The sequence below is a fragment of the Stegodyphus dumicola genome, chromosome 11 (genome assembly GCF_044657685.1).
Source record: "Stegodyphus dumicola isolate Sdum_Otavi_A_Nest chromosome 11, ASM4465768v1".
NCBI lineage: Eukaryota > Metazoa > Arthropoda > Arachnida > Araneae > Eresidae > Stegodyphus > Stegodyphus dumicola.
This window is the reverse complement of record NC_140778.1, coordinates 117,724,058-117,737,271: the sequence shown is the minus strand read 5'-3', so window position 1 is coordinate 117,737,271 and position 13,214 is coordinate 117,724,058. Positions and strand designations below refer to the sequence as shown.

The 13,214-nt window shown below is 35.0% G+C and overlaps 1 protein-coding gene across 1 annotated transcript in view; it reads left to right on the top strand.

Moving 5' to 3' along the window:
• The window catches only part of LOC118201492 (uncharacterized), a 419,621-nt gene that overhangs the window by 122,872 nt on the left and 283,535 nt on the right, over nucleotides 1–13,214 (top strand). The window contains exons 9-13 of the mRNA XM_085827141.1: nucleotides 58–165; nucleotides 292–399; nucleotides 7,564–7,671; nucleotides 9,226–9,333; nucleotides 13,029–13,136. Coding sequence (XP_085683267.1) covers nucleotides 58–165; nucleotides 292–399; nucleotides 7,564–7,671; nucleotides 9,226–9,333; nucleotides 13,029–13,136 — 540 coding nt within the window. The remainder of the gene's footprint in view (nucleotides 1–57; nucleotides 166–291; nucleotides 400–7,563; nucleotides 7,672–9,225; nucleotides 9,334–13,028; nucleotides 13,137–13,214) is intronic.

The window sequence follows — 13,214 nt, the reverse complement described above, 5'->3', positions numbered from 1 at the left end:
TACTAACACTTATACATATTACATTTTGTTAGAACAGCTTGTTCTTTTTTCCCCTAGATCCGTGCAGCTCAAAGCCTTGCCAAAACAATGGTACTTGTAAAGTAGAAAAGAGAAACTACAAATGTGAATGCAAATCTGGATATTCTGGAAAACACTGCGAAAATGGTAATAATATTTATAATAATGTAAATCGGATATGTACTGGATATATATAAGTTTGAAGTTTTCGGACATGTCCTAATATTTATACATATTACATTTTGTTAGAACAGCTTGTATTTTTACCCCTAGATCCGTGCAGCTCAAAGCCTTGTCAAAACAAAGGTATTTGCAAAGTAGAAAAGGGAACCTACAAATGTGAATGCAAAGCCGGATATTCTGGAAAACACTGCGAAAGTGGTAAGTATTTCAATGATAACAGCATGTATTCCTAAAAACGTTATTACAGCATCATTAGCCTGCCATTTATAAATATTAGCGTTTAATAATTACCTGGATATACGAAAACGTCATGAGGAACAACTTAGTTTCTTTTAACTCTTACTCCTCCTGTGCCCTTAGTTATTTAATTTTACATTTAGATGTTTCGTGTTAATCTCGGACCGGTTGCTTTATCTTATACTTGGGTTTGAATTCCTGTGTTTCTTTTTCCCGATTAATTCAATTTCATGCTCCGAGCGTCGCAGTATTTGAGAGGAAATAATTGCACAGTTTGTTTTCTTAAAGTGAAGGCAGGACGACGTTATATTAATTATGAAGTTTGCCCAATGACCGATTATTATTAGGCTCAGGAATTACTTGTTTGTGGCACTGAAGTTAATCCCGCTTCGCAAAATACACTCGTGGATAAAATTAAGAGATGGAACACTTTTGCAAATATCTCGAGAAATACTGGATAGAAATAAATGGTTTGATTTGGTTTATTTAATTGTGGCAAAGCCCACAAGTGCTATCTGTCTTAAGGGAGGGATGCCTTCGTTGGGGACTTTCTAAAGAAATAAATGAAATTATGTATGGCTATAGCTTAGTGTATGATAATAGTGTGCAGCTACCGTACAATAAAACGACAGTAAAACTACCATTTAATAAAATGTCCAAGAGTCCAATACTGTTTAAATTACATGTATACGCAGTTCGAGCAGTCAAAGGCAACTTCACAACAAAGAAGCCGCATTTCTAGGCATTCTTTTACAAGTGAAATTGTACGTATAGTAGGGCTACAAGGAAACAACAGTGCTTTTACCTGTGGTAGAATGAATGACGAGCTTGAGGACAAGCATAGTTTGGCGTCTTTTGTCCAAGAGTTTGGAACCAAAGAAATTCCTCTTTCACCAGCATGGAAAGCCTTCCGAACAAAAGATACAGCTCTGAAAAAGGTCGGTGGTGGTTGGCCAATGAAACGAATGCTGCCTGATGACAGATATTTCTCCCTGCAGGCGAGAAGAGATTGACAGCGGCTAACAACAAACAGCGGACAATTTTGCTTAATAGTTGCGCACGGCAACAGGATATGTGGGTCCCGTATTATTGTGGCAAGACGACGTCATAAATGTGGCTAATTCTCTCGTCGTTTTGAACGTTGCCTCTCATCGGCGGCAGAGTAGTTTACAGTGGTAGAGAGAACACAAAGTCTGAACATCTCATCAATAGGGTCATGTGCTCTTTAAAGTTGAGAGCCGTTTCTGTCTGGCAAACGATTCTTTGCGACAACTGATGTGTAGAATGGTAGAGACACGCTTTCATCCTACCAATATCAGGGGAAAATATCTCTGGGTTAGTCTTTGGGTGCTTGCAGGGAAGGCATGATGATGAGTGGACTGATGAATCTCCATATTTCAGACATAGGTTCACTTATTTTGGTGATCGTTACATCTTTTCCCACGTGCGTCTTTTCCGGAACACCATTGGTCCTGACTTTTTTATGAATAACAACGTAATAATAATTGTAATAATATAAATCGTTCATGTACTGGATATATAAAGCTTGAAGTTTTTGGACATGTACTAACATTTATACATATTAAATTTTGTTAGAATAGCTTTTTTTCTAGATCCGTGCAGCTCAAAGCCTTGTCAAAATAATGGTATTTGTAAAGTAGAAAAGGGAACCTACAAATGTGAATGCAAATCCGGGTATTCTGTAAAAAACTGCGAAATTGGTAATAATGTAAATCGGTCATGTGCTGGATATATAAGCTTGAAGTGTTTGGATATGTAGGACACACATGTCCCCAAGGACTTATGTTGAGGAGCTATTGGGAAGGGAAGATATCCACAGAATGGATTGGCCATCATGGTCCCTTGATTTAGATTCCATTTTACATGTGTCGAGTGATGCCTGTTGTCAGGAGTTTACTCTGTGGGGAAGCAGATGTTCCTTACAGAATGAGAACTCTTACCCCAAGAACTGTTAGATAATTTGGTGTAGAGCGTCGACAGACGGTGCAATGCAGTTGCAGTTAGAGATCATATCCCTTACAAAGGCTGTTCTGTTTATTGTTCTTCCCCTTGGCCTGAGAGTTTTTTGTACCAACGGCATTCTGTTAATAAAGCCTTTTTCTGTTTGTTCCGAACTACATGCATCTTGTTCATTTTCTTATTATTATACTTTTCTCATCCTTTAATTGCTACATTGTACCTTTGCAGCATGAATGCTACGTCTTCCAGCTGATATTTTGCAGAATTATGGTCAAAATCTGAAAAGTTGCTTATTTAAAGTTTTGCCCACTGTTGTGTATATGTATATAAACATAACGTAGAAAATGAACAATCTAATATTTATGACTAATCTTATACGTGTCTGAACAATTTATTATTTTTGCATAAAGAAACTCGGAACAAGTCTTCCAAGAGATATAAAATTCGCAAAAGAAGTTTAACTACGAGCCGTTCAGCCCTTCTGCCATTCTACCATCCTTTCTTCTCCGAAATATTCATACACTAAGTATGGGGTCTAAAATATAAAAACAGTATGTTCGAAAAGATTGAATTACAAAATTTATGTAAGCAAATTTTGAACACTTAGCTTATAAATTCCTTTTAAATGTTTCTGAAATTTGTCAAATTATTTTCTCTACATAAGCTGAGCACGTTTGTTTCTTCTTCAAGAAACGATTCGTGTGCATTTTAACTTGTGATTCTTTCCAACTGTGCTGGAAGATTACATAACCAACGACATAGTAGCTTCCTTAACCCTTGTATTCACGTATATCAGAGACAGAAAGGCAGTAAAAGATAAATGATATCTTACTTTTATTGGAATATGACCATTTATGAACTCACTCTCGAGTGAAATTTTAGTTTGATTACTTTTATGCATGTAAATTTTACTGAAATGTAAAATAATAGTAATATTTATTTATACATTCTTAGACCCATTAAGCACTAAATCTTGTCAGAATGATGTTTTAGGAAATACAAAAGAAAAGGAAAGTTTTTCTCCCTGACTTACATTCCATAGCCAAGCCCAAGAGTTTAAAAATATTGTTATATAAATCAGTATATAGAACCTGAAAAATACTATCTGTTTTAGTCTTTACACATTTAGGTATTTCTTGCATAATTTCAAAAAGTGCAATCGCTTGCGCATTTTCTTCCTCTAATATAGTTTCTAAACATTAATTAGTCTTATTTATAAAAGCTGATTTGTAGAATTTTCTCGGAAGAAGTGAAAATTCACTAATCATGCAATGGGAACAAAAAGATCTTATAAACAGAATCCTATATACTACCGTAATGATGTGGTAATATAGAAGAAGGTTTAGCACATCTATCAGAAGATTTTCGTGAAGGATTTAAATGATGTAAAATATTGTAAAATAAAACTTTCTAAAACCAGCTTATAAACTGAGATGAGAAATAAAAACATATATCTCGAAATTTATTCTTCTTTTTAAAATGTCGCATAAAAACAAGCTGCGCATCGAATAAGATTTTACACTTTCCGAAAATCAGTATTCTAACCCTACAGCTCAAAATCCTGGTGAAACTCACGGTATTAAATTTATGTATGAAAAATTAGAAATAATGGTTTTCGGAAATGGTTAATCTGTGAATTACCACGTTTACCAAAAAGAAAGAAAAACGAAGACTCGGAATCGTATTGCTCGAAAATATATGTCTTTATTTATATATATTTCTTAGGAAATTGTTATTTAAGAAATTGTAGCATAATCTACCACCATATGAAATCGAATATTTCTTAGCACAGGTCAAGGCTGGGTGCAAATTTATAACTTTGTTTACTGTTTGTTTTCCTAGAACTAGGTGCATTTAGTGGATGGTTCTTTGCTCTCTGTAAAACTCAATATAATTATTTATAAATTTCTTTGAAGTAATGTCTAAAGCGTTGCGCAAAGGCTCTTTCTTATTTTACTTACTCCATCACAGGTAGGAGGCTTAACATGCAATATGATCTTAAGTTGTCTGGGTCTTCATCTTTTTTGCTGAACAGAATTATCTGCCTTATCTCAAACAATCAGGAAATGTTTTAATAAGGATTTATTTAGTTGTCTTATGAGTTCGTTTTATCAGGGATATGCCACTCCGAAGAACTCTTTCTGGAAAGGTGTTTCATTATCAGCATTCATTGTCTATGCACTTTCTCTCTCCCGCCTGTTTCCGTGTTTTTTAGTGATTTTTTGAAGACTTCTTGAATTGTTTCTTAATGTTCTCGTAGAGTAAGATCAATTTTATTATTTTATTATTTTGATATTCCATTGTTTTTTTCCTAGCTTGAATGATTCATCGGAGTTCTTTTGTATGTTCTTTGTAGAAATCATCCACTAACTTTATTGGGGGGTCATCTTTTTCATTAATCAGGAAATATTTTGTTCCAAATGGGTCAGCATTGATTTCATTTCTATATGAATTAATTTTCTAATCTAAAATCGATATTTATTTTAGTACTTGCCAATTAGTTAATTTACTCCTTCAGAGTGGGTTAAAAAGTGTTTTGTTCAGCCTTTCACTTTGTAGGTATGTACTAAATGTAAGACAAGAATTTTCTTTATGAAACGTGATCAAATTGATGATATTGAAAATGTTTTCAGTTTCTCACCCTGCAGAGTTCTTTCGAAAATGCTTTTCAGATGTTATTTAAAATCAGCAGCTAAAAATTTCGGGATATTTGTAATTCATTTAAGTTACTACTGTGATCTTCATATGGAGGCGTTGAATGAAACTAGGAAGTCCATTTGTATACTGCAACGATTTTCAAAGAATAATATTAAGCCGATTTTGTTCTGTTCAAAACTGCTCTTTCTCAGAGTAAATCCCCAATATCTCATAGATCTGAGTAATTAATTAAGGACAAAGGGAAAGAAGTTGCCCTGGAAACTTTGTTGAAATTTCTTTTAGAATACAACGTGTGATGCAGACTTAAGGTTTAAAATGAAAAAATAGCTCTATGCTCAAACGTTTAAAGGGTAGTAATTTATATTTTAAAATTCATCATAAAGCAGTAACATAAATTTAAGGAGCGTGTTAACACACTTAGCATTTTGCATGTTCTTCTTTTTTGTCATTTTTCATATTATATATTGCATTTCTTAATTTTCATGTCAAACTATCAAAAGGTTTTGTTGTTAGGCTTTAAATTTTGGCTTCTCTATTCTGTGCCTAGTACACAAGAGCCCATGAATGCAAACTAAAATGAAAATTCATATGCAAACTTATTATGCCTGCGTTTATACTAAATGTTGGTCTTGAAAATAATTCATTATCAGAAGTATCATAATAAAAATATTACAAGTTTTAAGCAAACCATTAAGTATATACATTAGAAAATATAAATACGTATTTACGGGAAAATAATCAAACCAGTTAAGAGTTACTACTTAAAAGGTAGGTTTCGAAATCTTTGAAAATGAATATTAAAGCAGCAACAATTGCAGAAAACTCATATATCTCCAGAAAACATTAATGCATGAGCGAGCGTAAATATCTGGCTGTAACGAAAGTTTTCCGTCAAAAAACGTTCTCAATAAAGTTCGAAAAAAACACGAAAGCAGTACCTTTAGTGCGAGTAGTAACACCACCCAAATGTATGATTTCCTGCCAACGTTTTGTAGTTTCTCAAAACCTTCGGCCCAGAAACTTGACGGCCTGGAGTCCAAAAACAGACCAACCTCATTTCGGACGTCCTCTTCAAAACGGGGGATAGCACCAGCAAGATGTAGCTGCAGGTGTGAAAAAAAAAGGTTGAAAAAGTCCGAAAGAAAGACGACGGGGATATATGGTGGGTGTGGCAAAAGATCCCATTCGAGGCCGTATGGAGTCCAGTTGGTGAATGCAGGCACATATAATCTTACATTATCTTAATGGAACATTTTTTCCCGCCGGAACTCCTTGGCGTTTTTCCTTGACAGCAGCGTCAACACCGACTAGCATCTCGCTGTACACCTTACTTCCAGGGTCTTACCTTTCTTCAGATGGTAACTAATTGACATGGCACTAACGTATAACTACTTATCAAGCTGTCGAGTGATTGCTTACTGATCTCCTTGCACAAGTTCTCGTAGGCGGGCCTCATCAACATTAGTAGGTCGATCAGAACATTCTGCTTCTTAAATAATATAGTTCTTGTTTTCGAACTTTCGGTTCCAAACCTTCACAGTGTTATAAGATACCTAATGTTTGTTCTAATTTGGTAGCGTGATAGTTCCATTTCAGACACCTTGTGCTTAATGATAACGATAATATTTACAAATTTCAGAATACAGTGTTCTAAAGCTAGTCTCTTTCTTCAACTATAAAAATCGTTTGACAAAATATGATTAAACATGCCAACGCAAATTGTTTGCACAGACGATTTATGTGGTGGCTGGAAACTTTCATTAAAACCCGATATTTTCAAGTAAAAACAGAAAACAATTGCGAAAAAAATGCCAATACGAGAATATGCAAAAAATAAAAAGTAAAAGAATAGAAAAAATAATTTAAGCAAACAAATAAAATAGAACAATAATATAGTGTTAATATCTAAAATTAATTAAAAATATTCTAAGAAAATATTAAAACAGAAATTTTAATGCTTTTGAGAATGAAAGATTTTAAAATCTTCTTTCAAATAGCACCACACATGAGAAAACAAATAAAACATAATAAATTACTTTTATTTTCTGTATTAGTGAGAAGTAAATATCTAAAATGTAATTTACAAATTTGTATAATTATAAATATGAAAGTTACTCTGAAAATTTGCGCAACGAAATTTCGATTCAAAAACTTAAATCTGTGGGCCTTGCATGTATACAAGAGCTCAAAAATTAAAAGGGTAAGACTCGGTTGAACAGCATCAATATTAAATCAAAATTAAATTTACGTAAGATAAAATAGTTCTTTAAAAATTATTATTAATATATTAATAAAATTTATTGCAGAAAGATGCCACAGTGGATAATCACAGTGGTAATCACAGTGGATAAATGCCAAATGAAATTTTACTTTCTCCAAAATTCATGGTTATATGTTGAAATGCATGTGCAACTATAAATTGAAGTTTTTATATACTTCTAAATATTAATAAAGGATAAATTTTATAGTGTATCATATATTTTCTAGATCTGTGCAGTTCAAAGCCGTGTCAGAACAATGGTACCTGTAAAGTAGAACAGGGAACCTATAAGTGCACATGCAAAACCGGATATTCTGGAAAAAATTGTGAAAATGGTAAGTGTATAGAAAGGAAAATTTCCTCCTTCTATGTGTACCGTATAAATAAAGTCCAGCTGTATTAATTAGAAGTACGACTGTCTCTCATTCCGCATTGCGACGACTACTTAACTACATCTCACCACAACAATTAGGTCTTATAGAACACATTCCTACTTGTCTAAGGTTTAGAAATTCCTTCGATGTAAATTAATATCTAAGCGAAATCGACTGCTTCCAAAATATAATATAACGATTAGCGAAATCTGCATCCAAAAGTGTACTCACCTTGAATGCATACCTCATAATCATTTACTCGCAACGAACTTTGATGGGAATAGTAGCTGTGTCTTCTGTGGATTACGAAGGTTAGGATCATTACATGTTTCATTCCGTGATATTCATCAGCCTTTTGGTATAGAATTATAAATATATTTATGCGGTTTAGCAATGCTCCTTCTGCAACTGATTTTATTGAAACTAATTTAAAATGTGGTAGTTTGAAATAATATGGAAGTTTTCTAAAAGCATTGAATATATTTACATCTCTGGTCCTTTCTTTCAAGGAAACCATGCCTAGCAATTCTGTATATCTATAAATTATAAAACCACTCAAAAAATAAGTTGGTTGTGCTATGTCACTTATACGTGTAGAATTAAAGTGAAAATACAGAACATCTCTTAAAAGCCGTTATTTAACTGTTTTCTTATATTTTCACACCCGCCGCTCATGCATTCTTGCGCCGCACCGCAGTATTTTGAGATCACTGCAGATCTTTTAGGAACGTCATTCTTAATCGTCCCAAATTTGAAGTTAAAATCATTAAAAAATAAAACTTGCAATTCTAAAAACTTTTTTACTCATTAGAATACGGCATAATTTCAATGATGCAGTAATCATTCCAAGTGATTTCAACACTGACTTTTCAACCTTAAAATACCTAGTTCTCCCCCTTTAAGTCACTATTTTGTAGATAATCTGTTTAATATTCGTTAGCGATTAAGTTAAAGAACGCCTTTCCAGACTAAAATTATTAGTAACGCTACGGAGGCACTACATTATCAAACAACAATATTTATCTTTTGCATCGTAAAAAATTAATCAAGTTCTCATTCTTTATGCAAATTGTAAGTCATCAATGCTTTCTGTTTACTACTTACTTTAATGAATACTAAATTGCCCATAAACTATACAGGTAAACAACTTTAATTTAAAATAGGACACAAAAGTATTTACTTTTTTTCACAAGAAAGAACAAAAAATTTATGCTTCTCTAGAAACGCTAATACCTCTATGTGAACACTAAATACCAAAAACGAAACACAGGAACGCTAGCTTATGTATACATTCTATTAGTAGCTGCCTCAAATTTGTGAGCGTCAGCTGTTGACACTAAAAAGGTCAAAGACCGTTTGTTTCTATAAATCAAGACTAATTTGCTTGAGTCGACAGGATATCGACTATGATCAACCAAAACGTTTTGCAATCGCCTTGTTGACCATCTCTCCTTTAAAGCATGTAAATTTCGATAATATACAAAACGTGAATTATATCTATGTTTCCCTTGCTAGATCCGTGCAGCTCGAAACCTTGTCAGAATAATGGCAGTTGCGTAGTAGAAAATGGAACCTACAAATGCAAATGCAAACCCGGGTACTCTGGAAAAACGTGCGAAATTGGTAAGTGGCCCATCAAACAATTTGATCAGTTAATAAATTATCATTAAGCATTTCTCTGAAAAATTCGAACGTATATGTAACTCAAGATATACTTTGTTATTAATTGCCCTGTTACTTATATTTTCAGATTTCATTAGGCGATTAAAACTGTGAAATTATGTCTATCTTAATATTTATAAAATGGGGTATTTTTCTAACGTAATTTTCAAGTCATTGATATTTATTGCGTGTTTTGTACCAGTTTGTGTACGGAAACATGTAAAATACTTCCCTTATTGTGATAACCAATTCTGCTAACATGCTCAAAATATTGTAGCATAGTTTTTTAAGCTGAAATGATAGAGAAGTGCCGCGATGTAGGAGATTAAGTCCCGAAATAGCTTAATTTTAATCAACCATTTAAAATTCAGCAATAAAAGTAAACTTATTTGGCGTTGATTCTGGATAACTCTCTTGATTCTGAATTCGGTTACACACATGTTCCTATTCTCCAGGAGAAAAAAAAATCTGCAAAAAATTTTCGCCTTTTCCTTGTTTCGAAAACAAATCCACAAAAACATCAACTAAGTTATTTTTGTTTTGACTTCTCTAACTGGCTTATTAGCTCAGAGCAACTTAGATATAAAATTGTTCTTTCTATGCGAAATGCTGCCAGACGACATGTCTTCGAGGAAGAATTTCCTGTGTCCCTTAATAATTCGTGTTCTCATGCAGACGGTATATACGGCTAAAATTTGTAATGCACTTGGAGGATTACTGTTTGCTTATATATCGAAGTCTGCAGGGTGGCAAGGAGAGTGGGCAATGTGATTCTCGTAGTCCGAAGATACATAAGTCTTATTCCAAATAGTAACGTCTTGTTTTAGTCTGATCACACTCACCAATACACTCTCACTCTGTACTATCAAGAGCAGGGGCGAAAGCCCAGCCAATACATTTAATGCAGTTGTAGGAGAGGTACGGAAACCTCTGCAGATGCCCAGAAGAAATGGTCTTTGCGCAGAGTTCAACATGCAAAAGCATGTTAATCGTCACATTGGCGCCCCATATGGAAACGCCATGAAGAGCTATGCACTCAGGGACTGTGGCATACCATATTTTGAGCATCTGCGAGGAGACACCCCAGCTAGCAGCAGCTGTTCTACGCGTTGTATTAGACAATTTATGCAGCCTTTCTTTAAGATCTTTGATGTGAGAGAGCCAGGAGAATCTGTTGTCTATAATCACATCCAAGTAGCGGAAATGTCTCACGAATTGTATGTTTCTGCCATGAAGGTTTACGCACGGGGTACGATCATGCCTTTTTCCTGGGCTAATTAGCATTGCTTTTGTTTTTGCTCTTGAAATTGTGGGCTTATGTTTCCTGGCCCAGCGCACTATTTTGTCTAACGCTTTTTGAGAGTCTACCTCGTAACTTTTACGGATGTGACCGTTTGAAATTAGCAAGAAGTCGTCAGCATACGCTATTATTTCTGATGTTTCATCATCATCAAACAGGTTAAGCGCGGTGTCTGCTACCAGATTCCACTGAAGTGGACTTAAGGAGCTCTGCGGGCAGCCTTTCGTCGCCTTTTGCATGTGGACGCCTCCGTCCGTTGTTGCTTGAATTCGTCTTTCACAAAAGTAGCTGTAGATCAAATCATACAAAGTTTTGGAACAATTGATATCTTTGAGATATTTCAATACATCATGCCAGCACAACGAATCGAAGGCATCTTGAATGTCTATGCTGATGAAAACAGTATGCAATTTCTTCTGCTTGTTTCTAAGTAACGTGTTCCGTAGGTGATTTGAGTGATTTTAACGTGTTCCGTAGGTGATACCATATTCGTGAGTTCATAAGCATGAATGTAAAAATTCCGTCTTTGAAGTACTATCCTTTCGAGGATTTTTCCCATGGATGGGAGCAGGCAGATGGGCCTATAAGAAGCAGCATCGTTTGGATCTTTATTTCCCTTTCGGAAGAGGGCAACTTCTGCTATTTTTGTGCCTTCTGGAAAGTGTCGAATTCTTCAGCATGCCTATAAAGAGGAGAAAAGTATTGCCGGATGCATGTTAGGCATAGTTCTGAGAATGCCGTTATCAATCCCATCCAGACCTGGAGTTTTACATGGATTGAGCTTCTGTATTACGTCCTTCAGTTCCTTACTTGTTGGAAGAGGCTCAGAATCAGCAATGGATGAAGTATAAATATTGTTCAATACTAGTTCTTACTTCCTTCTGCGCTGTAGTGTCTTTATAGGGATCATCATCTGGAAAATCGTTTCCAGTATATGTGTCACTATTTGGGAACTACTGTAGGCATTCTGACAGATTGACGTAGTTAGACTGGTAGGTTTGAAGACCTTATCATGAGCAACTTAGTCTACCAAATTTTTCTGTTGTGTTCGTACAATATTTCTCTGCCAACATTCCAGTTAGCCTTTAAAATCTTCCGTTTATAGACTGCGCGGGTTTTCCTGATTATCATTCCCAGTGCCTCTCTTTCATTTGGATCGCGGCAACCTTGAAAACGGCGCCTAAAGGCCCGAACTCGACTCCGTTCGGACGTTAACATGGAATTCTACCGTGGAGTTTTATTTGGAATACAGTGACTTCGCAGTTCCAGTACTTTATCACAGACCGTCCGCAATGTGTCTGTTCTCATACTGTATGCCGTATCGAGCTCTTCTTTATCACTTGCATTTTCAAAGACTGCTACTAAATGAGAAACATGGGGCGCTAAAGAACTGCCGAATTTCTGGAAATTTATATATTTTGTTTTCCATCTATTTTTAACTGCGTATTGGTGTTCTAAGCCAGTGTCGAATCTAATAAAACGATGGTCACTTAAAATGATGGGCAATCACTCCAAACATTTCAATTGTTTGTTCTTGGGTAAATGGGAGTAGTTGCTAGTGTAATATCTGGCCAGCATTCTGTCCGTGTAGTCCAGAAAGTTGGAGGATTGTCATAGTACACTTGCCAACTGCGTGTCCTTTACCACAGATAGCAAACGAACGCAGGGGATGACCTGCAAATGTGGCTGATGTGGCCTAGTTTTTGGCAGTTGTAACCTCTTTACTTTGAAAAACTGTCTAAACGTGCACGAGCTAAAACCAATGAAATCACGGGAGTGGTCTCTCACAAGGTCAAAGCTGCTGATGAGAATATCTACAATCCAATTGTTATCATCTGGGGACTTACGTACAGGTGTTTCTTGGTGTTATGTGGGACTGTGTAACTGATGGAGCCAGATTCACAAAAGCCTCACTTTCAGTCCAACTGTGCAAAAGGCATTTAAATTGGTACGCCAACTAACTTAATTCACTACTCTACTATAAATTTCAAATAGAAACAAATGGCGGCTTCGCCAGGCCTGGCGCGACTTTTAATTTATTAATAATTCTACATCTATTGCATGCAGATTAACTAAAGACACATTACCAATACATGGAGATTTCTTTTCATTTGTATGGTTCTCTTTTAAATGTCTTCCAACCAGGTCCACGTAAAAGTGAAAGACATGCAATTTAGTTAATGGCATTGTTACTGGCAAATAAAAAAAATTTTTTTTTCCGAAGCCTTTGCGAGAATGATATCTATTTAACAATAAATGACTGGAAACTAATCATAATTTCTTAAAGCGAATATGAATAGTAGAACACATTGATATTACTTTGTGATCAAGTTATTTCCTATTACTTCTGTTTCAGATCCCTGCAAGCCGAATCCTTGCATGAAAGATGGAAAATGTGTCGTCACCCCTATAGGATATAGCTGTTCGTGTAAGCCTCCATACTCAGGAAAAAACTGCGAAAATGGTAATTCTAAATTAAACACAGCTAATTTTATTATTAACATGCATATATATTTAAATTAAAAACTATTATGTAATTGCT